This window comes from Geotrypetes seraphini, chromosome 16, assembly GCF_902459505.1.
Source record: "Geotrypetes seraphini chromosome 16, aGeoSer1.1, whole genome shotgun sequence".
NCBI lineage: Eukaryota > Metazoa > Chordata > Amphibia > Gymnophiona > Dermophiidae > Geotrypetes > Geotrypetes seraphini.
This window is the reverse complement of record NC_047099.1, coordinates 29,203,737-29,227,141: the sequence shown is the minus strand read 5'-3', so window position 1 is coordinate 29,227,141 and position 23,405 is coordinate 29,203,737. Positions and strand designations below refer to the sequence as shown.

At 44.3% G+C, this 23,405-nt stretch overlaps 2 protein-coding genes across 7 annotated transcripts in view; one reads left to right on the top strand and one right to left on the bottom strand.

Annotated features, from left to right (window-relative positions):
- Positions 1–8,199, bottom strand: part of MINK1 (misshapen like kinase 1) — a 213,781-nt gene extending 205,582 nt beyond the window's left edge. For 3 of the 6 annotated variants that reach the window (XM_033923498.1, XM_033923497.1, XM_033923500.1), the window contains exon 1: positions 8,023–8,198. In XM_033923498.1, the coding sequence (XP_033779389.1) occupies positions 8,023–8,079 (57 nt within the window). In that variant the 5' untranslated portion in view covers positions 8,080–8,198. Of the gene's footprint in view, positions 1–8,022 lie in introns of all 6 variants that reach the window. The other 3 variants (XM_033923496.1, XM_033923499.1, XM_033923495.1) reach the window with 2 other exon arrangements.
- Positions 8,200–15,539: 7,340 nt separating this feature from the next.
- Positions 15,540–23,405, top strand: part of LOC117350739 (dnaJ homolog subfamily C member 3-like) — a 37,259-nt gene continuing 29,393 nt past the window's right edge. Inside the window, exons 1-2 of the mRNA XM_033925278.1 lie at positions 15,540–15,795; positions 21,249–21,359. Coding sequence (XP_033781169.1) covers positions 15,675–15,795; positions 21,249–21,359 — 232 coding nt within the window. The 5' untranslated portion in view covers positions 15,540–15,674. The remainder of the gene's footprint in view (positions 15,796–21,248; positions 21,360–23,405) is intronic.

The following is a 23,405-nucleotide window of genomic DNA, read 5'->3' as shown; positions in this document are numbered from 1 at the left end:
TTGCCTTGTCCTCTTTTATCACTCTCTTTATTCCTTGGTCATCCAATGGTCCCACTGCTTCCTTCGCGGGTCGTTTCCCTTTAACATATCGAAAGAACGACTTGAAGTTTTTTGCCTCCTTGGCTATTTTTTCCTCGTAGTCTCTTTTGGCCCCTTTTGGCCCCCTTTTGGCACCTGCGTTGATGTTGTTTGTGCTTATTCCAGTTTTCGTCTGTTTTTGATCTTTTCTATTCCTTAAACAAGGTTTTTTTTGTCTCTGATCGCTTCCTTAACCTCTTCATGGTTGCATTATTATTATAATAATCTCCATTATTAAATGGTACTTAGTTTTATTGAGTGCTCATCTCCTTATCTCCGATGCATTTCACAAGCCTTTCGCAAGGCGGGGAGTGCTGCAAACATAAAGAACTAAAATTAGAACACAACCACTGCAAATATTTTCCTCTTTGTTTTTTTTTAAAAAAGGGGAGGAAACTCTTACCATAACAGGTTTAAACTAAGGGCTCCTTTTACAAAGGCGCGTTAAACCGCCTGCCGCGCTAGTACCCAACGCCTCCATTGAAGAAGATTTTAGGATAAACGTTCACTGCTGCCAACACTCAGCCAAGATGGCCAGTGTTGGAAACAGGATACTTGGTTAGACGGATCTTTCATCTCTTTTCCAAGCTAAATAGTCTTAACCTCTTTAGCTTTCCTCACAGAGAAGACATTCTACCTCTAACATTTTTGTCACCCTTCTGTGTACCTTTCAGACTTGTTCTCTATCAGTTGTAACTGTCTGCACCAAGAGTACACATATGTGGCACTCAATGCAAACGCCATCTTGCTGCTGGACTGCTGTCTGCATCTTAACTTCCTTGAGTTATTTAAAATTTCTTAGATAGCTCAAACTAACGTAAAACACTTCTAATGTACTAGTTTATTTTGTGTGTGTTTAACCAATGATCTTCAAAGGAACTACAATTCATTGAGGAAGAACAAGGCCATAGCGGAAAGACTGAATGAATTCATTGCTTCGGTTTTTACAAAGAAAGATGCAAGAGATCTACCCGAGCCAGAAATAGTTTTCAAGGGTGATGATGCAGAGGAACTGAAAAATCTTGGTAAACCTGGAAGACATACCGGCCAAATTGGCAAATTACAGATATAACGGAATTAGAAAAGGTTCAAAGAAAAACAACCAAAATGATGAAGGGAATGATGAAAATGATGAAGGTTAGGGCTCTTCAGCTTGGAAAAGAGATGGCTGAGGTGAGATATTTGCATGACTGAGGTCTACAAAATCCTGAGTGGTGTAGAACAGGTACAAGTGAATTGATCTTTTACTCTTATCAAGAATTACAAAGACTAGGGAATACTCGAAGTTACATAGAAATACTTTTAAAACCAAAAGGAGGGAACATTTTTTCACTCAAATAATACTTAAGATCTGGAACTCATTGCCAGAGGATGTGGTAATAGCAGTTAATGTAATTGGGTAAAAAAAAACAACTGGAAATGTTCCGGGAGGAAAAGTCCATAGTCTCTGCTACTAAGACAAAAATGGGGAAGCTGCTGCTTACCCTGGGATTGGTCGCATTACATGTTGCTAATATTTGTGTTTCTGACAGGATACCGGACTAGATGGACCATTGGTCTAAGGCCATGGATCTCAAAAGTCCCTCCTTGAGGGCTGCAATCCAGTTGGGTTTTCAGGATTTCCTCAATGAATATGCATTGAAAGCAGTACATGCACATAGATCTCATGCATATTCATTGGGGAAATCTGAAAACTTGACTGGATTGCGGCCCTCAAGGAGGGACTTTAAGATCCCTGGCTTAGACCAGCGGGCAGGAGTGAGGTATGAGCCTGAGTCTAGGACAAGGAGGGTAGCAGGGTGCACGGCGGTGGCGGCAGGGAGGGCAGCAAGGTGCAGAGTCTGATGGGGGAAGGAAGGAAAGGGGCTGGGTGAAGTGCCTGGCAGAAAGGGAGCTGGGTGCAGAGCATTTCAGGGCAGGACACTTGAATATTAAGCCGCCCGACATATTCGAGTCAACCATTTTTCCTCTTTTTTGGGGGGGGGAAACGGGGTCTCGACTTATATTCGAGTATATACGGTATATGCCATAGCTCAACTTTGTGCTCTCTATCTCCGCCTGCTGGTAGGTGAACTTAACCCACTACGTCTGGATTCATCTGATGATGATGATAAGGAAAAGCAATTTTAAAAAACTTTGCTAATTGCTCCAGCTTTCTCAGCTGGGCAGCAGAAATATAAGGACAGGGAACACAAGAATCAAGTTTCTTTATTTTTGATATAGCGTTTATCAGTCAGGTATCTAAACGGCATTCTTGTGTTTAATCCACTGAAAATGCAAATCTGTTAACTATGTAATCAGAAAATAATGGGTATACATTGAAGGAACTAGGCAGACTTGCACGGCCTGTGTCCCGTATATGGCATTGAGTTGAGGACGGGCTGGGGAGGGCTTCTATGGCTGGGATGGTTAAGAAGGGCTGGAGTGAGCTTTGATGGAGACTCTACCGGGCAGGGCTCTGGGTTTCTGACACCCCTCCTGATTCGCGGTTTTCCCACTCGTGAAGTCGGTTATTCGCAATTTTTTTTGCCCCTTGTTTTTTTTAATGGAGAAACGCTGTCCTGGACATCCCCCAGACCTTACCTGGTGGTCTAGTAGTGACGCAGGGCAGGAGCTATCTTCCTACGCTCCTGCCCCATGCAGAGCCTTCATCACAATGGCTGCCGTGAATTCCCGGGAACTCACGGCAGCCATTTTGATGATGGCTCTGCACGGGGCAGGAGCGTAGGAAGATCGCTCCTGCCCCATGTCACCGCTAGACCACCAGGTTAGGTAGGGGATGCAGTAGGGAGCCAGGCGGGGTTGGGTCAGAGCCGGCCCCAAAAATTATTCGTGATTTTTCCCTATTCACGGGCCGGCTCTGCTCCTAACCCCCACGAATATTGAGAGTCTGCTGTATCTAAGAAAAAGGTCATTTACACTAAATAATTAATTTATGGAGCATGTATGGTTGGGCAGACTGGATGGACCATTTGAGTCTTTATCTGCTGTCATTTACTATGTTACTATATGCAGCAGATGTTTAAAAAAAAAGCATATTTAGTAAAAAAACAATTTTAGTCCATTTTCATTTCATCTTTACTTTTTCACATTTTGCTTTCCTCAATACTGCCCTCTTTCTGCTTCCCTAGCACTTCCTTCACTCCCCCTCATGTCCAAGTGTTCTTTCCCACCAATCTCTTCCCCCCTCCCCCCACCACATACCCACTTATCCCGATATGTTTCTCAGCCCACCAGAATTCAGTCCATTAGCTCATTAATAGAGCTCTTCTGGCAGCAGCCATCTATTTTGTTTGACATTAGCTGGGCCCCATGAGTGGTGGCAGTCGCCACAGTATCTCTTTGCGGCCCAGGCCCCAACAACAGCAGCCCCTATAGTTCTCACTTGCCCATGCTCAGCCAGCATCTTTTTTATCCAACACCTTTTTTATCCAAAATCCTGGGATTTTTTCCAAGTCCTGAAATGTAATCTGAGCTAAGCAAGCATTTTCTTCTCTTAAATTTAAAGTAACATAGTAAATGACGGCAGATAACGACCTGAATGGTCCATCCAGTCTACCCGTTAGTTATACCCAGTCCATCCAGTCTACCCGTTAGTTATACCCAGTCCATCCAGTCTGCATATGTTATGTTACTTCTAAACAGATTCATAAGCCTTGATATACAGTATTTAGTAGAGTAATCTGAGGTTTCCTTCATTATAGGTACCAAGCATCTCATTTAGCTAAAAGAAAAACAGAAAGCCCTTGATACACATAGATCCTTAGATGTTCTCAGCCATAACAGACCCACACATAATTAAAGATTAACAGCTGGGGTGCCTGATCTTCATGTCCACATACATTTAAAAAATGCCTCTTCAGCATAATTTTGTGAAACAAAATCAACTCTCACATACAATTATTTTTGAAATCAGTTCCAAGGTAAATTACTTGTTATGTCATCTTCCCAAATTAGATTCTCATAACCGCGCATAGTTCATCTTGAGGCTTACAACACCCACATAAGGTTTTGATAACAATTAGAAAGGCAGTACTCTGATTTACCTAGATTGAAAAAAGAGTGCAAGAAGCCAAGAAGCAGAATGAAAAACCTAAGGTCGTAATTATTTTATACAGGAAAAAAAAAGCTTGCTAGGACTTATTTTATTGTACAATCAAATAGTCAGAAATAAAACAATACTTTATTTTCACCTGTTGATATTTTCCTTGAAGATCTTTTAGAAGCAAAACTTGTTTACAACATAAAGTGGGCGTTTACTTTCGTTTTCTGGTCTCTCCTCAGGTATACTTTTCTAGCAAACTATTACCAATAAAATGGAGTTAACAGAAATCAAAGCAATTAGTATTAAACTGTTAAACTGTCTATGGCTCAAATGACATCTTCAAAGACATTTTAGTTGAACCCCGACAGCCTGCATGTCTATGAATGGTCACAAAGGGACTTTATTTTCAAAACCCATCTCCCAGAAGTGACAACAAAATATCTACTAATGTGCAGACCTTGATTTAAAAAAATAAGATACACCTGAACAAAGCCTGCTTTGATCATTTCTATTACCTAGTAAAAGAAAAGGGTAGAGAAAACACTTCAAAAAGTACAAATAACGTATGGAATTGCAACTACACAAATCTTATGAAAATTAATTTTTCATCCATGCTCTTGAGAAGAATAGCTAGATCAATATACAGTGTTACCTTGGTTTACGAGCATAATTCGTTCCAGAAGCATGCTCGTAATTCAAAGTTCTCGTATATCAAAGAACGTGTCCCCATAGGCCACAATGTAAACTGAAGCAATTCGTTCCACAACCAAGATTTACTATGGTGGCCCAGGGGTGGGTACCTGCCTGTGGGTGCTGCAGCCCTTGTAGCGTGGTGGCTTCCTTTCCCCGGGGTCCCCGTGCGGCTCTTCTCCCTCTTCGGCCGATGCCTTTTCCGTTCACCAGCGCCTCCTGGCTTCTGATTCAAGCCGGCCGCCATCTTTCTGACGCACACGCAGGACCTCTGAAATCCCCCTTCAAGCTGGCATCGCTCCAACAACACGCGCCCACGTACAAACACGCAGGACGTCCTGCGTGCTTGTACGTGGTGTGCGTGTTATTGGAGCGGCGCCGGCTTGAAGGGGGAGTTCAGAGGTCCTAAACATGCGTCTGGAGGATGGCCAGCTTGAATCGGAAGCCGGGAGGCACTGGTGAACGGCGGAGGCATCGGCCGAAGAGGGAGGAGAGCCACACGGGGACCCCAAGGAAAGGAAGCCACCACGCTACAAGGGCTGCAGCACCCACAGGCAGGTACCCACCCCTGGGCCACCATAAAGAGAGCTCATGTAGCGAATCAACACTCGTTTTGCGAGACGAAAGTTTGCTGAGTGTTTTGCTCGTCTTGCAAAACACTCGCAAACCGGGTTACTCGCAAACCGAGGTTCCACTGTACCATTTTGCTTGATGCCCTGTTCTAGATAAGCATAGGAAGTACAAAACAAACAAACCTCTTGTAAATGGTAATAGTGGTTATGACTGACTTAGGGGTCCTGTTACTAAGGCGTGCTAAACACTAATTGGTCCATTACATTCTATGGAAACGTTAGCGTTTAGCGCGCCTTAGTAACACTAGGGCCCAATCCGGGCAGGTCTGACGAATTCAGCAAACGCCAACATGCAGATGAGGGTGATCGGAGGAACGCCCCCATCTGCGGGCACGGATCGCGCTATAGCGGATTGTAGATGGTCTGAGCATGCGCGGGACCTGCGGGCCGTCGGAGTTATTTATTTGTTTTCATTCTTCTATTTTTTTTTTACACTGCGCAGCCAGGTTAGAGCTGGACTCAGGGCCGGCATAGATTTTTTTTTTTTAATAGGCGATCAACGAACTTTTGGGAGCCCATGGTTTTAACCCGATGGGCTTGCAGTGCGGGGAAGGGTGGGAGAATTGGGGCAGGCAGGGTGTTCGGGTTTGGGGCTGCAGGAGGCATTCGGGGCAGCAGGAGATCGGGGCTGACAGGGCAGAGAGCGGGGCTGAAGAAGGCAGGGCAGTCGCAAAGGGCTTCAGCGACTGGTCCTCAGAATTCGCTTTTTTTTTTGATCGGCCAGCCCAGTCGGTGTTGCAGGGTTTTCTTTAGTGAATCGGGTCCCTGTCTACTTTGCATGCCATTGCCCTCATTTGCATGCGCGGATCGGAGGATGGTCAGAAGACAGGTAAGTGAATCAGGCCAGGGGGGCAAACTGATCGGTACATCGGTTTGCTTAGTGAATTTGGGCCTTAGTCTTGCTGAACTGAAAAAAAAATGTTGACAGACCAACAGTTGATGATCTTGCAACCCAGAATAATTCCCATTAGCACATAGAGGTGCAGGTTTAGCCACAATCACTGCATAAAAAAAATGTCTGACAAACACATAAGCTGCCAAGTGGTAATGTTTAACTAAACTTTAATAGCAATATAACAAAAATCATATTGCTTACTTTTTATTCCACCAATCTGACACTTCAGAGCAGGGGTTCTCCCACAGAATCCTTAGCACATATCCAGCCAGTAGCATTTTCAAGGTATCTACAATGAATATGCATGAGATTGATTTGCATATAGTAGAAACAGTGCAATGCAAATTTGTCACATGCATATTCATTGTGGGTATCCTGAAACCTGACTGGCTGGGTGGGTATGTTCCAGGGACTTATTTGAGCATCAGGACTTCAGAATTACAGTATATTAGTTTAGAAGTGTATTAAATAATACTATGTAGATTTATTCCTCTCCCTTCCCAGCCCCCATAAGTAGCGACTAACGTTTCCACATCAGGTAACACAGTAAAAACAGACAAGTTAACCTTTTCAGAAACCGAAAACGCACATAAATCTGACAAGTGTCATCCTCACAACTGCCACGATCTAATCACAATATTGATTACCACATAGATTGTCAAACAGTCTTTACATTTGCAGCATGAAAGCAAGAGACAGTGCTTGGATGCACATTGAACACTAGTGGCCTAAAACGGGAGCAGGAGGCGACACAGTAAGATGCTTCACAAGAGATGCTATTAGATCAGCACATTTTTTGGGAAATAAACATGTAAAAATCTAGGTATGCACTCCATAAAAACAGGACCTAGCCTATCCAGCTATATATATATATATGTTACCAATTACTGTCTTGCACTGCAGATATCGAAAGGCACTTGAGCCTCACGAATTGGAAGAAATCAGAATTAAAAAAAAAAACAACAAAAACCCCATTAAGCCAGATTTAAAGTAGAAGACTAGGAGAGCAAAAGCAAGGTGGGTCACTCGTACTGCAGTGAAAAGCAGCCGCCAGCTCTTTCAACAGCCCAGCGTGGGAAGAGGCATGAATTCATGCTGGGGAATCCCGGCCTGGGACCAGGTCAGACGGCGGGTGACAAAAAGCACCCTTAAAAAAAAAAAAATCTTTATTGATTTTCAAGCTAAATCAGTGCATTACAAACAACCAAACAAAAAGAACAATAATTACTACATGCATTGCACTATTTAGGTAACACATGTGTCATGCAATTCTTCCCATCCTTTCTTCATGTATGCATAATATAGCATAAAATTAAAAAAAGTATATTTTTTGATTATAATATCCAGCTATATAATTAACAACTCCCATACTTTGTGATATATGAATAATATAGCATAACCGAAAGCGCCCTTGCAAAGTTAGGCCAAGCGCTCCTTCGGGTTTAACAGCTGCAAGAACTGAAGGAGAGCTCCGGAAAACCGGCACCAGGGCGGCACATGCCGATATTTGGGGAGGGGGGCCTTTTTTGGCTCTGTGGATATTTGGGGGGGGGGTCATTTTTTTTTTTTTGGGGGGGGGTGTTGAAAGAAATGCCAACGCAGGGCAAAGATAAACGGCAGAGGAGCAACTGTTTTGGGGTTGTGTTTTTTTTTTTAGGGGGGGGGAAGGGGGTGCTGCTTACCCTCAGAGCTGTGAGGTCTATGTCATCGAGGCTCCTGGCCGGAGCGGGATCGGACATCCTTCCACGGGGCAGCAATTGACGGCAGGGGCCGAGGGGCGCCTCCTCGCTTCCTTTGCGCCCCCTCTCCAACTACCGGCTTTCTACCCCGCCCCCGCCCCCCTCTATACCACACCTTCTACGTGACCTCTGCTCCCCCCCACCCACCCACCCCCCACTACCCTTCCCACGCGCTCTCTACCTCCCACTCCCTATCCCCCGGCTCCGCATTGACGGCTCGCGCCAGGCTTCCCACGCAAACCGACGCCGGCTCTCCCGTTCGGAGCCTTCTCTTCCCCCTCGCCCTTAGGACTTCCGCGTTCCCCGCTGCACCCCCCCCCACAAGGAGGACCGAGCGCGGGGGGTGGGGAGCGGTAGCACCGGCTTCCTCGAGCGCAGCAGCGGCCTATTCCCGACGACTACCTGTTAGCTCCGCCCCCCTCCCCCTAGCGCGAGCGACGGAGAGCAGGGAAAAAAAAAAAAAAAAAAGAAGCCAGCAACGCGCCTGCGTCGGCCCCCGTTGCCGACTTCTCTCCATTCCCTGTAACCAAGCCTCTTTCCCCCCCCCCTCGCGTGCCAGGCGCTCTTCTCGCTCTAGGGCTGGGGACGCCGGGACGCTACGTCGAGGCGCGCGCGGCGGCCGAGTGGAAAACCTGGGGGGAAAAAAAACGAAGCAGTTTGCGCCGCGCCGGTCAGAGGTGTTGGTTGGGCTTTGATGATCGACGCTGCTGTGGCCTATCCCGGCTGGAAGATGCAAAGCGTGACCCCCCCCCCCGTTATTTGTTTTGTCACTTTTCGGAGCCGTTCCTCCTGGGGAATGTGCATGGATTTATTCAGAGCCTTTTTCCCTGTTTGGCCCGGCGGACTTGCAATCTATCCAATGTACCTGGGGCAATGGGGGGGGGGGGATTAAGTGACTTGCCTGGGGTCACAAGGACTTGTACCTGGTAACCATCCCACCCGAGTATAAATTCTACACAACCAAGGGAGTCTACTTGCAGCTGCTCTCGGATCTTTTGAAGCAGACCCCCATCCTTGGGACGCCTTCATTTGAGAATTATGCGCTGCGCTCAGGATATCTACGCACCTTGGTTTGCAAGCATAATTCGTTCCAGAAGCATGCTTGTAATCCAAAACACTCTTATAGCAAAGCAAATGTCCCCATAGGAAATAATGGAAACTCAGGCGATTTGTTCCACAACCCAGGGCAGGATTAATTCATCGAGGGCCCCTAGACATACAAGTACACTGGGCCCCTTGCCCTGCCCCACCCCACCATGTGCCCAGGCGGAAACAGGAAGCTGCGTCAGAAGGAACCTTTGAGCAAGCAGCACCGCTTGCAAAATTACAGTTCCCGTTGCCTTTCTTATCCACCTTGCTTGCTTGTCTTACTTTCCATTGATGTTGGGGGGGGGGGGGGGGGGGATGGCGATCGTGTTGCCGATCGATGCTGGAGGGGCCCATCGCTGTTTGGAAAAAACAATGTTGATTCCCTCTTTCATCAGGCCCCCCCTGACCATTTTGGGCCCTAGGCACATGCCTACTTGGCCTATTGCTTAATCCTGCCCTGCCACAACCCCAAAACTTTTTTTTTTTAAATTATACAACCCCAAAACTTTAATACAAAATTTCAAATATCATTAACTGGGAAGAATGTGAAATATCTGTAGATAGAGCTATCTGGCTTTAAGCTAGGCAGTTCAGAGTCTACTTTTTTTATTCCTCTTGAAAATCACAAATTTTCAAAAAATTAAAGCAACAATACAAGGAACAAATAAAGGAACTTGGCACATAGTACATGAAAACATTTCTTAAATGATATAAATGCAAGCCCTGAACGTGTTACCATCATGCTCCAAATCAAGTAACCGAGAACAGATCACCCACATTGACTCTTCACAGTGATCTTGGTTATATCAGAAATTAGAATAATCATAAGAGGTTATTGCAGAATCCACCATTCTAGGATTTAACTTACCTCTCTAGCTAATCATTGTAATTCTGTCTTTTTTAAATTAACCTTTTGTAATCCGCCTTGAACCGCAAGGTAATGGCGGAATAGAAATCCCTAATGTAATGTAATGTAATGTAATGTAATTTAAGGGTAATCTAGATGCACATCTCCTTACGAGAGGCATAGAGTGATACGGGTGACTAAAATTATGCCAGGGTACACCTAGCAGGGCCTCTTGAGTGTGCGGATTGCCAGACTTGATGGACCTAAGGTCTGATCCGGCAATTCTTATGCTCTTATTACTATGTAACGCCTCCCCTCCCATGCCATAGCTCCATTGTCACAAATTCAATATAGAACTATGAGCTTTATATGGAAATCCCTCCCATATTGGCTTGACTAAGGGAACGATGTGGAGCCATGAAACTTATAAGTTATTCCAAAATTCACCCCTGAGCTCGGCACATTGTGTCTGAAGTTGCTATAACCCTTCCAAAAATATTCTGATGTTGGCCACTGAAATACTGCTCCGCTGCTGCAATCACCCTCCAAATCACTCAAATATTGTTGCCTTTTGAAACTCTTTTTAAGGTTTAAAAAAAAAATACAGCAAGATGTGGTGAGTAGGGGGGTTGGTCTTTGCACTGAAACCCCAACTGCATCAAAACATCCATCGTTGTTTCACCAGCACTGTTAACAGGTGCATTGTCTTGCAAAACGAGAAATCATTACTGCAGCTTCCCTCTCCTTTTTTTGTTTCTTTTAGTGTCTCCTTTAATTGGCACAGCAAGTTACAGTAGTATCCTGCATTAACCCTTGGAAGATAAGTCATTACAACACCTTCGATCCCAAAACACAATGGCCATGACCTATCCTGCTGACTTTTGGGTCTTAATTTCCTTGGCCTTGAAGAACCTGAGTGCCACCATTGCGTGGACTGTTGTTTTCTCTCAGGATCATAATGGTGTAACCATGTTTCATCAACAGTAACTAGTTCCAAAAAATTGGCACCAGCTTGCTGAAAATGCTGCAAAATCAGTATCATTTCTTGTTAGCATTCAATCATTTGGGCACCCACTTGGCTGACAGCTTCTGCATACTCAGCTACCACACTCGACACATTCCCTGGATATTGTTTTAGCTGATATTTGCCGATCTGCCCAAATCAGGTCATGGCATGGTCAACAATTTCAGGAGTTGACACCATTTGAGGCCTCCCAGACCTTGCAGCATCTTTGGTCTCAAAATCTCCTTGCTGAAAGTTTGCACACCACTTCTTCACTGTGGAGTATGATGGGCATTTTGCCACTCAATGTTTGCAACATACTTCATGGATTTCTTTTGGAGTTTTCTTCCACAGGACTCATTTACTCTTTGATATTGAAGTTTTCCCTTCTGTTGTGCCTTTTACACACCTATGGTATTGAATTTATTGTATTATGTTTTCCCTCTTCCTTCTCTTTTATAGGTAAATGTAAGTAATTATTTCATAGGTACTATAATTAGATTATGAGCCCGTTGGGACAGAGAGGGAAATTCAGAGTACTTGATTAGATTTTTGTCCATTACTTAAGTGAATTGTTTTGTAAACCACCTCGAATTCTTTGGGAGATTTAGCGGTATATAAGACACCACATTAAATTAAAAATGAAATGAAAATGCCTCATTTATATTTTATTTTAGTACTGTATTTATATATCACTTATAATCTAAGTGGTTTACATTCAGGTACTCAAGCATTTTCCCCTATTTGTCCAGGTGAGCACACACTCTATCTAATGTACCTGGGGCAATGGGGGATTAAGTGACTTGCCCAGGGTCATAAGGAGCAACATGGGATTTGAACCCACAACCTCAGGGTGCTGAGGCTGTAGCGCTAACCACTGCACCACACACTCCTCACTCATGAGGTTGCCCCTCCATTAGGATTCCTGCAAACTGTACATTAGGTGTTTCAGCAATTCAAACTTTGCATTCTGTGCCTGCAACATCAGGATCCACTGGACTTTTATCTCAGTCCTAATTTTGCTGCATGCTAATTTACCCTCCACAATGAATTTAAGTGAGTTATGGTGGCTGCATGTGTATATGATTTGAGCCACAATGATGTATATACATTTCTGCATGGCAGTTTAAGCAGCCAGTGTATGCTTTACACAGAGATCTATTTTTAGTTCAAGAGAATTCTGGAAAAGAAAGCAATTGGATGATCTACTCCACCTAGGCGCTGTGTTAATGCTGCACCTACACTATTCTCTCCAACAACAGGATACAGGAACAATTTTTGCATGAGTTGGATTGGCAAGGACAAGAGCTGAGGTTAAAATGTGCTTTAGCTTGGTGACAGCATCTGTACATTCCTCCTCCCACACATAATCTTTACTTTTCAACAGGGAGTAGAATGGGGCTGCTACTTCAGCATAATTATGCATACATTCACAGCAGAACCCCATGAGCCTTAGAAATGACTGGAATGATTTCTGATCTGTAGGAAGTGGTAAGTGCTGGGTCAGTTCTACCCTCTGCGAATCTGCAGACTTACCATCCTGGCCAATGGACACTCCTAAAAAGGAGACTTGTGATTTACACAGCTGAGCCTTGGTAGGATTAACTTTAAGAGCAGCTTCTAAGTGAGCTGTTAAAATCTCTCTTATATGTGCCCAGTGTGCAGACTAATTCTTGGACTGAATTAAAATGTCATCAACATATTGTATCGCAGGATTACACGTGCCAGGACATTGTGCATATATTTATGAAAAATTACTAGTGAATTTTTATAGCCCTGGGGGAGGACTGACCATGCATATTGTTTATTCAGCCATTGAAAAGCTGTTTTGTACTGGCATTCAGTGGCCAGAAGCAGACTCCAAAAGCAATTAGAAATGTCTAAGAGAAAAATTTGCATTGGAGGTTCAATTTAGAAATAATTTCAGAGTAACAGGCTAACACTGGTGTCACTGATTTGTACCGCTCACATGTGAAACTGTGGTGGACTTGAGAATCTGTCGCACTGAAGGATCATAGAAATGGACTTCCCCCCCTCCCAGTCCTCACCAATGCTTGCAGCCATCTTGTTCCAGTGCAGCAAAGCCAGCTTTGTACAGAACTCTTCCTTTACCGGTACTGGCACACTTGGAGGCAGACAGTGTTCCCTAGACCCATCAAATAGGCTTTACACAAGAGACTGACAAAGTTTTAAAACCCCTGGACCGGTGGCCTTAAGGACCCTAGACTGGGATAGTCGGACCTCAACTGCCTTCACTTGCTTGCGTTTCGCTTCCTCGTGTGTGACCTCTGAACAGTGTTTCTTCTCAGTAGTCCTGGGCTTTTTGGAGTTCTCCCACCCTGAAGAACTCTACAGAGGCTGAACTCAAAGCTCCCACCCCTTCCTTTCACGCCCCCAGCATGTGGAACATGACTGCTTGTCTGCCAATAAAACTGTGCAAAAAAAGGTATGAAATAGGGGCAGATTGGCCTGGGGCATCCATTGCAGACGATTCCTGGACAAAATGAGGGGTTTTGAGGCAGAGGGAAGCCTTTATATATTTTTAAAAATCAATAAAAATCAAAGATGGCTGCCACCACCAATAAAATCAGGCCAAAAACTGCCCTTGGAAACTTTTCTGAAATGCAAAATGTCCAAAAAGATGTTTTTGAGGAGGAACCAAACTATAACCCCAGAAACCCTCAGATCTACCTTTTTCTGATCCCCCCCCCCCCCAAAAAAAAAAAATTCCCCATATGGAATAAAGGGAGCACTCACTGTGGCTTCTGGTGCCTGTCCGTTTGCAGCAGCCTTCCTGTAGAGAAAGAATTTCTGTCTCTGAGACTGCCTGAAATGAATCCACTACAGGAAATCTAGCTGCCAATCAGGAAGACTCTGACAAGGACTTCAAACCCTGAAAATTCACATGGCACGCTGGAAGTAGATAATTTGCAGCCAGCAACCTGATACCCAAAGGGTTATTATACAGGGGCCCAATAGCCTATGCTCAAGCTTCTGATCAATCAGCAGGCGAGCAAGCTCCCCAGGGAACGGACCCCAAACTTTTGATGGATGACAAAGCAGGCTGGCTCCACAGGTAGTATCAGAGATTAGCCTGAGAGCAGCAACCTACCCTTGCGGGTCTGCATCCTTTCCGTACCAGAGTAAGCCCAACACGGTAGGGTTACCAGATGTCCTGATGGAGGACATGTCCGGGGGTCCAGATGGCTTTTCAAAACCCGGCACTTTGCCCAGGTTTTGAAAAGCTGTGTCCGGCAGGAAGTCCACGCATGTGGGGCCGTCATGCGATGACATCATGCACGCGTTAAATTATCACGTAGCGTCTGTGCAGACTTCCTGCCCGACAAGAGCAGGCAGTGGGGGCGGGCTTGAGGATGGGATTAGGGCAGTGATGGGCAGACCTAGGTGTGCCTGGGGGAAGGGCTAGGGGTCCAAATTTTCCAAAAGGAAATTCTAGCAACCCTACAAAAAGGGGACCTCCAGGCACCGAAGCCATGCATAAGCAACCCAAAAATAATAAAAGGAGAGCATAACAGAACACACCTTCTGCGTTTGCTTGCAGCAGAAAAAACTGAAGAGGGAGTGAGATACCAGACGTTCATGTCCTGGGGTCCAGAGACGGCTTTTCAAAACCCAGCACTGTCAAAATCATGTCAGGAAGGGGCAGACGCGGATGCTGTCTGGGGGTGTGGCTAGGGTGGAATGCGGCAGAACTGGGAGAGTGGCCATGGGTCCGGATTTTCCTTCGGGAAAATCTAGTAACCCTAGAGCAGTGGTCTCAAACTCGCCGCCCGCCCGGTACTATTTTGAGGCTCTCGGGATGTTTATCATAATCACAAAAATAAAATAAAACAGTTTCTTGATCATATGTCTCTTTAGCTATAAATGACAATATTATAATTAAGATTTAGCCAAACGGAAAGATTTATAAACTATAAAGAGTTTTGTTTTTTTTTACCTCATGCAAAATTGTCATTTCTTTAATAAGACATTAACTATTTTTTTCCTGAGGCCCTCCAAGTACCTACAAACCCAAAATGTGGCCCTGCAAAGGGTTTGAGACCACTGCCCTAGTGAGAGGAGTTTGCAAAGTTCGTGCCTAAAGGAGGACAACAGCTTCAGCACAGAATCCTATATCTTTGCAATAGAATCTGGGTTCTATGTAAAAAAAAATAGACTGAAACTGCTGAACTGCACCTTTGGAATCTGCAAATCTAACGCTCCTGCATATCTCTATCACATAATAACTGTTTACATGTGATATGCACGGATTGCACTTCTTTTTTTTTTTTTTTGAAAATATGTTTATTAAAGGATCAGTGCTGCTCACTCACCCCGCTCCTAATAATAAGAGCATGCAACCACTGTAACTACCGGCGTTCAAAAGGATGCGTCAGCTTCGCAAAGGCACGCCCCAGCAGGAAAAAGCAACGTAGGAGGGCAGGCGCGCGTACAGACCGGTCGCGAGGAGCCCGCGCGCCGGCAGTTAGCCTGAGGGAGGGAGGGAGTGGGCGTGGTTAAGGAGAGCGAGGCTGACGACGACGACGCAATTGACGCTACGTAGGAAGTGAATGGCAGGAAGCAACTGCCACCGCTGTGGCGTCTCGAGCGCAGGGAGCGAGACGGCGGGGCACTAGGTCGCGGCGACGGGCGAGCATGCGGCGGTGGGAGCGGTCGGGGCCGGCGGCCGAGCCCGAGGGGGGCGCCCGGCTGAGCCGGGGCCGCTTCTTGCCTTGGCTCTCCTTTCTCTGCGTTATCCTGGACCTCCATTTGGACGGTGAGGGGGGGGACGGGCACGCGCACAGACTGGTTCTCTTGCTTAGGCGGGTGAAGTCTTTAGAGCTTCCAAGTGTTCTTCCAAGGAGCCGGCAAACAAAATAGAATGGTACATGCAGGAGGTCAGGGGAAAAAAAAGGCCTCTGATGTGTCCCCTTTTTATAGGAACTCTTCTGCTCTGTTAATCTTCTGTTTTCCTAGGGATGCAGTCGATCATTTGCCCGGCTGACTAGCCCGGAGCGTCCGTCTCTTTGCATTCAGGGAAGAGAAAAAAGGTGCTTGTTCGGTTCTCCTGGCCGAATTCTGCGCACCGTATTTCCCCCAAAATTCTGCGAAGTTTTTATTTGCACCGTTTTGCCTAGACTTCTCCTGTCCCGAGGCCTGACATTTCTTCCTGCCTCCTCGGTTCCCTCTCTCACTTACACCCCTTGGCGTCTCTTCCCCTTTCTGATCATGGTCACACTCGCTTCCTCTCTCTTCCATCCCTCCCGCCCCATGTCCACTCGTCTCCCCCCCCCCCTCACTTGCAGTGCAGCATCCATGTCCCCTCCTCTCCCCCTTCCCATTTGCAGGGCAGCATCTATGCCTCCCCCCCCCATTGCAGTTCAGGATCCTTATCCCTTTCTCTCTCCCCCCCCCCACAGGCTAGCAAACAAGTTCTCTCTATCTCCCTCAATTGTGGTCTATACTTCAGGTCCCTGTCCCCTCCATCCCCCCCCCCTCATGGGTCTGGCCTCTCCCTCCAGCCAACATCCCCTCTCCACCCCTGAGATCAGACATACCTGTGGGCATTCCAGAGCGGCGGTGACAGCAGCCTACCAGCCAGAGGTAGAGCTTGCCATGGCCTTTCTTCTGCCATGTCATCTATCTACAGGAAGTGATTTGGCAGAGGGAAGGCCCTGGTGAGGCCGGCTGCAAGCAGCCCTTTCACAGTGTTGCCTCTGCCTTCTGGCTGCTGCCACTGCTGCTTCCTTTAGAGGCTTCAGGTATGCCTGAGTCATGGGAGAGGGGAGAGGGAGGGTCAGAGAAAGAGAGGACAGACCCACGTGGGGGAGAAGAATGGGACAGGGTGAAAGGATTGTGCAGAATTCTGCCAGGAGTAGCTTGTCTCCAGTTCTCCTGAACCACTTCTGTTGAAAATATCAGTCAGTGGATTTGCCATTAGCTGTCTTAATTTCACATTACATTAGCTATGTTTAGCTAGCTCTTCATGAGCAATCTTCTGGTAGTCATTTTGAGTTCTGTCTGTGAACAATAAGCAGAAAGAAAAAGCACAACTGCTTTTGGCAACTGACACTGGTTTTGATAAAGTGGTATGAATACTTAAGACACATTGGCCAATGATTATGATGACAGAACACCTTCCAGGATAAAGGCCTGAGAGTTGCCTATTCTAGAGACTGTGGATGGAGTGAAACCTTATGCAGTATGAGGCATTGCGACAAATCTATTGTGCTGAAGGGGAGGGGGAGGGCATAAATCATGTGGGGAATGTGTGTTTTGTTCATCAATGTTAGAAGTGGAAGATTTATTTGAACATCCTGTGGACCACAGACAGTACCATTTTTGAGGTTCACTACAAACTGCTTGATAAATTACCGTACTTAGTGTATGTGATTATTTGTCCATCCCTCAAATTATATTTATTTATTGGTATTAACTGCCTTTATAAAGAGATTCACCCAAGTTGGTGTAGGTTGAACATGCCTCCCACCAGTTAAGAGTCAGGCTTGGCGAGCACAAAAGTTGTCTGAAATGTAAACAGTTGAAAGAACTCATGGTGCAGCATTGTCTGTAGTTACAACATTAGCTCTTTTTTTTGCACTGTAAGGGAGGAAATACATTTCTTTCTATTTTTCTGGTATTGCACTATATGCAGAGGCTGGCATATTAGGGTTTCTGTTTAAATTTTGTTACAGAGTTACTTATCCTGTATTTAAAGAGAAGCTATCTGGGTTCTTCATGTGTGACCAATACCAGGTGATCTACTGGGTTCTTCATGTGTGACCAATACCAGGTGATCTGGTAGAGAAAGATTTCAGTGTCATGGTCCCACACTGGTCGGCTTTCCTTCAGCCATTTTTAAACCCAAAGTGGCCCTGATTTAAAAATCTGCAAAGGCCACTGCCCTAAACTAATGAGTGTATTTTGTTAATACCTTAATCCAAAGTTGGTGGTGTAGGGTGCAAAGATGTCACTTGTTCTGGGCCCTAAATCCTGAATTCTGTAACTGGTGCTATTGTCAGTGTTAAAAGCAGCCACTTATCACCTGTCGATCATGGTGCATATAGGTGCCAGAATTGCCTACGGGAAAGGTAGGTGCCAGAAATGTAGGCCAGCGTTTTCCTTGCCTATATTTCCGGCGCCTACCCATGAGGTGAATTGTGCCTCCATAGGTGCTTTAAGGCCACTTCTGTCGTTAGCCATACCTACAAGGATGTTAGGCAGCCTAAAGCGCCTACAGAGGCACAATTCTGGCACCTTGAAACTCAGTTAAAAATGTTGTTTCAACGGGGGTTTTTTTTTTGTTTTTGTTTTTTTACTGCGTTTGGGTGCCTAAAAATCCTGCACTGCTTAGAGAATCCAGGCTTAAGGCCCGGATTCTATAACAAGCACCATTGTCGGTGTCTGCCTTAAAAGCAGCCCCCAAGTGTGTGTCAGTCACGTAATGGTGTTGGGTACAGAATCGCGCCTATGACAAATGTAGGCCATGGTTTTCCTGGCCTACATTTCTGGTGCCTACCTATTATGTGAATCACACCTCTGTAAGCACTTTAGGCCGCCTAATACCACTTCCAACGTTAACCATGCCCACAGGGGTTTCAGGCAGCCTAAGGTGCCTATGGAGGTGTGATTCCAGCGCCAATTTTTTTTTTTTTAGGTGCCGGTAGGCGCCTTGAAACTCTCGTTTAAAAATGGCGTTTCAACAGCAGTTTTACTGAGTTTGGGAGCCTAAGAAACTGGCACCGTTTAGAGAATCTGGACCTAAGTGTGCCTTCAGCTTTAGAAGATGTAACTTGCTCATTGATTTTTGGGTCCCATTCCCAAACTTCTGCTTAATACCTGTCCTGCCTTAATCTGATCCTCACCATGGGGGTTTGGGGGCAGTGTAGGTCCTTACCGTGCCACAATCTTCCAGACTCCCTCCCAGAACCTTATGAATACTTGTAGTAACCTGCACCTCCCCTCTCAGAAGAGCTAAGAGCTTTGTGCTAATGATTCTGCATGGTACTTGGTGACAGGGCTAGATAGTGTCAGGATTTTCTGTGGGAGGTATATAAGAAAAGAGGTGAGATATAGAGGGGCAGCAGAATTAACCCACTTGTAGGTCAGCAATAGGAGCTTGAACTGTATGCGATGGCAGATAGGGAGCTAGTGAAATGACTTAAGGAGAGGGATGACATGAGCGTAGCAAGGCTAGTAGAAGATGAGTTTTGCATAGATTGCAAGGGGGAGAGGCCAGTTAGAAATAAATTGCAGTAATCTAAGCATGAGGTTACGAGAGCGTGGACAAGAGTCCGGATAATGTGCTCAGAGAGGAAGGGGTGAATTTTGGTGATACTGAAGAGATGGAAATGACAGATCTTAGCAGGTTGTTGGATGTGCGTAGAAAATGGGAGGTCGGAATCGAAGACAACTCCAAGGTTATTTACCGAGATGGAGAAAGCAAGAGGGAGAGCAGAGGGTTTACGAGAAAAGAGGAGCAGCTCAGTCCTGGGCATATTTAGTTTCAGATGTCGTCAGGACATCCAGGCAGCAATGTCAGCCAAACAGGCAGAGACTTTTTCTTGGACTTAGGTGAAATTTCAGGTGTAGAGAGGTAGATCTGGGAGTCATCGGCATATAGGTGATACTGGAAGCCATGGGAGATCAGGGCACAGAGGAAAGAGGTGTAGAGAAAGAAGATAAGAAGTCCTAAGACAGAACCCTGAGGTACGCCAATCGTTAGCGAGGTAGCAGCAGAAAAGGACCCACCAACACATCTACGAGCTATCTAAAATGGCACTACATAGGTTTTTGAGAATATGACCACAGAACAAAGAAAGTATAATGTAATCTGGAATGCCTAAAATATTTTAAAGGGAAAATTATATTGTTTTTTTTAAATTTATTTATTTATAATTTCAAAATATATTACAAGAAAATAAACATTTTGTTACAGAAATACAGTAGGTATAATGTTGTTTTGAATTTATAAAACAAAAGAAGAATAGTCTTTAATTTTTCTTAGATCACAAAACTAGAGGGGGGATTAAGCCAGAAAATACTGACAAGATATTTAAACAATAAGCAACAAGGTTAAGGAATAAGCATAACACTAGACTTTGCTAATTACTTTACTTTCCACTCAGTCAATTTGAGGCGATTATTTTCTGCTCCAAAAAGGCCTTAAGCTAGTCTGAGCATACTTCACTTTACACTTGCAAGGATAAGTAAGTAGGAACGACACCCCCAGAGATTTAGTTTCTTGTCTTAATGACAAAAAACTGTTTTCTTCTTTCCTGTGTAGATTTGGTAACGTCTTGATAGACCCAAATCCTTTTACCGTGAAATAGTTCTTTTGAGTTACGAAAATATTGCCTCGTGAACGCCTCTAAATCTTGCTGGAAGACAAAGGATACTAGATGTGTAGTTCTTATAGATGTTTCTGAAATAGATTCTTCCAAGATTGCTGATATATTTTGTAGATCAACTTGAGGAGTTTGGGCATTCTGTTTTTCCAAAGCTTCCTGGGATTGCTTTACTTTGTGTGGTAGATAATATATCTTATTTATCGGGGAAATACAGTCCAAGGTATACTTTAAGATTTCAACAAGATAATTTTTGAACATATCGTAGGAAGAGAAGATTATATTGATATCAAGATTAATCGCAAAAGGGGAAGAGAGAGAATCATTACAAGTACAGTAGGTAAGATGACTGAGTAGAGTACATACCCATTGACCTTTATAAAGTTATGATACAGGAGGTAGCTCAATTGCTCGCAGTGTTAATAAAGTTCTAGATAATAAGGTACATACCACAAACAACTAAGTTGAAATATCTAAGTCAAATTGTTATACCAGTGAAGTTATAGAACCTCTATTCTCCCTCCCCATTACTCCATTCATAACTCTGCAGTTGTAAGTTGCCTTGAATCTGTTTAAGCATAGTGCGACTCAGAAATAGTCCCCCCAAACCCCTAGATTAGATGAAAAGGGGCACCCTTACCAGATGTTTGAATTTCAGTTTTGTTTACATTTCATTGATTCTCTGCATTCAACTCTCAGACATCTCTTAGGTTTGTACATTTTGTGTTTTACTCATGGGGCCTGGAGAATCAAAGAGCTGTATATCCACTTACATTCCCTGTGAACTGGACAATCCTTTTCCCTATCTGTTTCTAGACCAGTTCTAGCTCCCTTGTATAGGGCATATGGTGCAATTGATTGATCCGATTTTCTTATTTTTCAGGACTGCTCGCTGCCAGTCATGCTGAGATTGAGAATCATCTAGAGATGGGCCGGAAATTGTTGGCAGCAGGGCAGTTGGCAGAAGCACTCTCTCATTATCATTCTGCAGTGGGTGAGTTTATTGTAGCTTCTCTTAGACTTCATTCTTTATTTGATTTCTTATATACCACCTGAAAGCTTTCTCCCACTGACTGCTCCAGCCAGTTTTTTATATAGTGAGCATAAAAGACCTGTTTTATACTTATAGAAAGTATGGGAAGTTTATTTGTTTAACCCTTCCTTTTTCTAAGCCATGGTAGAGGTTTTTACTGCGCCCAGAGTTCTAAAAGCTCTGACGCTGCTTCGACACTCATAGAATTCTTATGAGCATCGAAGAAGCATTTAGCACTCTGGGCTAGAGAATGGCACGGTGGCTGTTATCTGTGGCTAGCTGCGAGTAGCCATGGGTAACCCGCCAAAACGGTGGAGGGGGAAAGGTGCTCACTGCAGGTACGGGGACAAGACCATCCACCGCCCTGTGGAGCGGTGAATGGCTTTGTCCCCGCAGTTGGTTTTTTGTTTTTTTTTCTTGACGTTCCCATCCAGACAACAATTCCTTGACGTAATCCCCCATCTGAGCAAAGTTAGTTTTCAAAAAAGTCTAGAACCTTTACTTTTGAATGAGCCCTCTGTAACCTTCTTAATATTAAACCGTACCATCAGTGATCACTGGATGCCAGATGATCACCAACTGTAACATCAGAAACACTTTCCCAGTATGACCTCATCCTGCGTGGATTCTATTACCAACTGCTGGAACTGTTCTCCTTGTCGAGAATTCAGGATCTCTCTACTTTTAGAAGACTCCGCAATAGGGATATCCCAATCAACAACCGGCATGTTAAAATCACTTATTAGTAAAACTTCTCCTTTTTTAGATCTATTCTGTTTACTATTAAATCTCCGTCCACTTCTTCCATCTTTGGAGGCAGCCTGTACTGTATATCACACCAATGTAAGTATATTTACCATTCCCTCTTTCCAAATTGATCCACAGTACCTCTTCCTTGCCCTGCAGATCCGGCAATTGATTGTATCTTGTCTTTTTTTTTTTTTTTTTTTGTGGGACAATGACTGTAGAAATCTATCCATCACTGGCTTTAGTTCCCCAACTATTCTTGTCTACCATAATTATTACATTACATCACTTGTATCCCACACTTTATTCTTACTAGTTCATTTAAATCAGTCTTTCTGATCCTCAGCAGGGCCACCACCCACTCAGAATACTCTCATAGTGAGTGGCTTTATGTCCCAAATCATCACTGGATCATTTTGTTATTTAATGTGGTTGCTTATTATCTTAATATTACTTTAATAAATATGTTCTACAACTACTTAGCGGTATGGTCTCGTTTCAACATGGGAAATACACCAACATGTTTCACCCATTAATTTTAGTAGGTTTTTCAAGGCTACCACTCCCTATTGTGCTTTACGCCATTCCAACTGCCCACAGCGTCTTGTATAGAATCCTATGGAAGCATTAGAGGTAGCTCAAAAAATCCTCACTTTGTCTGATGATGACAAACATAAATTTATGTGAATAAATCTCCAGGATGTAATTCTGACCAAAATGGATACACTACTGCAATCGTGTAATGTAATGTTACCAAGAGATACTATGTGTGATTTTTGCCACAGGTTTGAAAATGCATCCAAATGTTAAATGGCTTCCATATTAAGAAATACATAGTAACTACAGGACATCTGTTGAGTTAGCTTAGTTCTGACAAAAATTTGAGTTACTTTGTTCTGGCTTTTCAGGGCAGAATACCATTAATTCTCTGTCATATCCCTCTGTGTACACCTTAAACTTCCAAACAGCTTTGTTGGGCATATGTGATTTTCATCTGTACTCGGCTGTCTACTAGTCCTGCATCCTTGGGAAAAGAATATTAGTGATACTTGAAGTTGCTCCCTCTTTTGCAATGGAACACTGTTAGCTAGTGCTCTACTCAGAAAGAATAGATGTCAGTTTTGTTAACTGTTAATGATCTTCCATAGCATTATTCTTTTTCTTATCCCTAAAATGTGGTGCCTCTAAGTTCTTTAACATGAGATGTAATGTGTAGCACACGTGAGGCAATCTGAAATCTCTGATCTAGTTTCTTGTAGT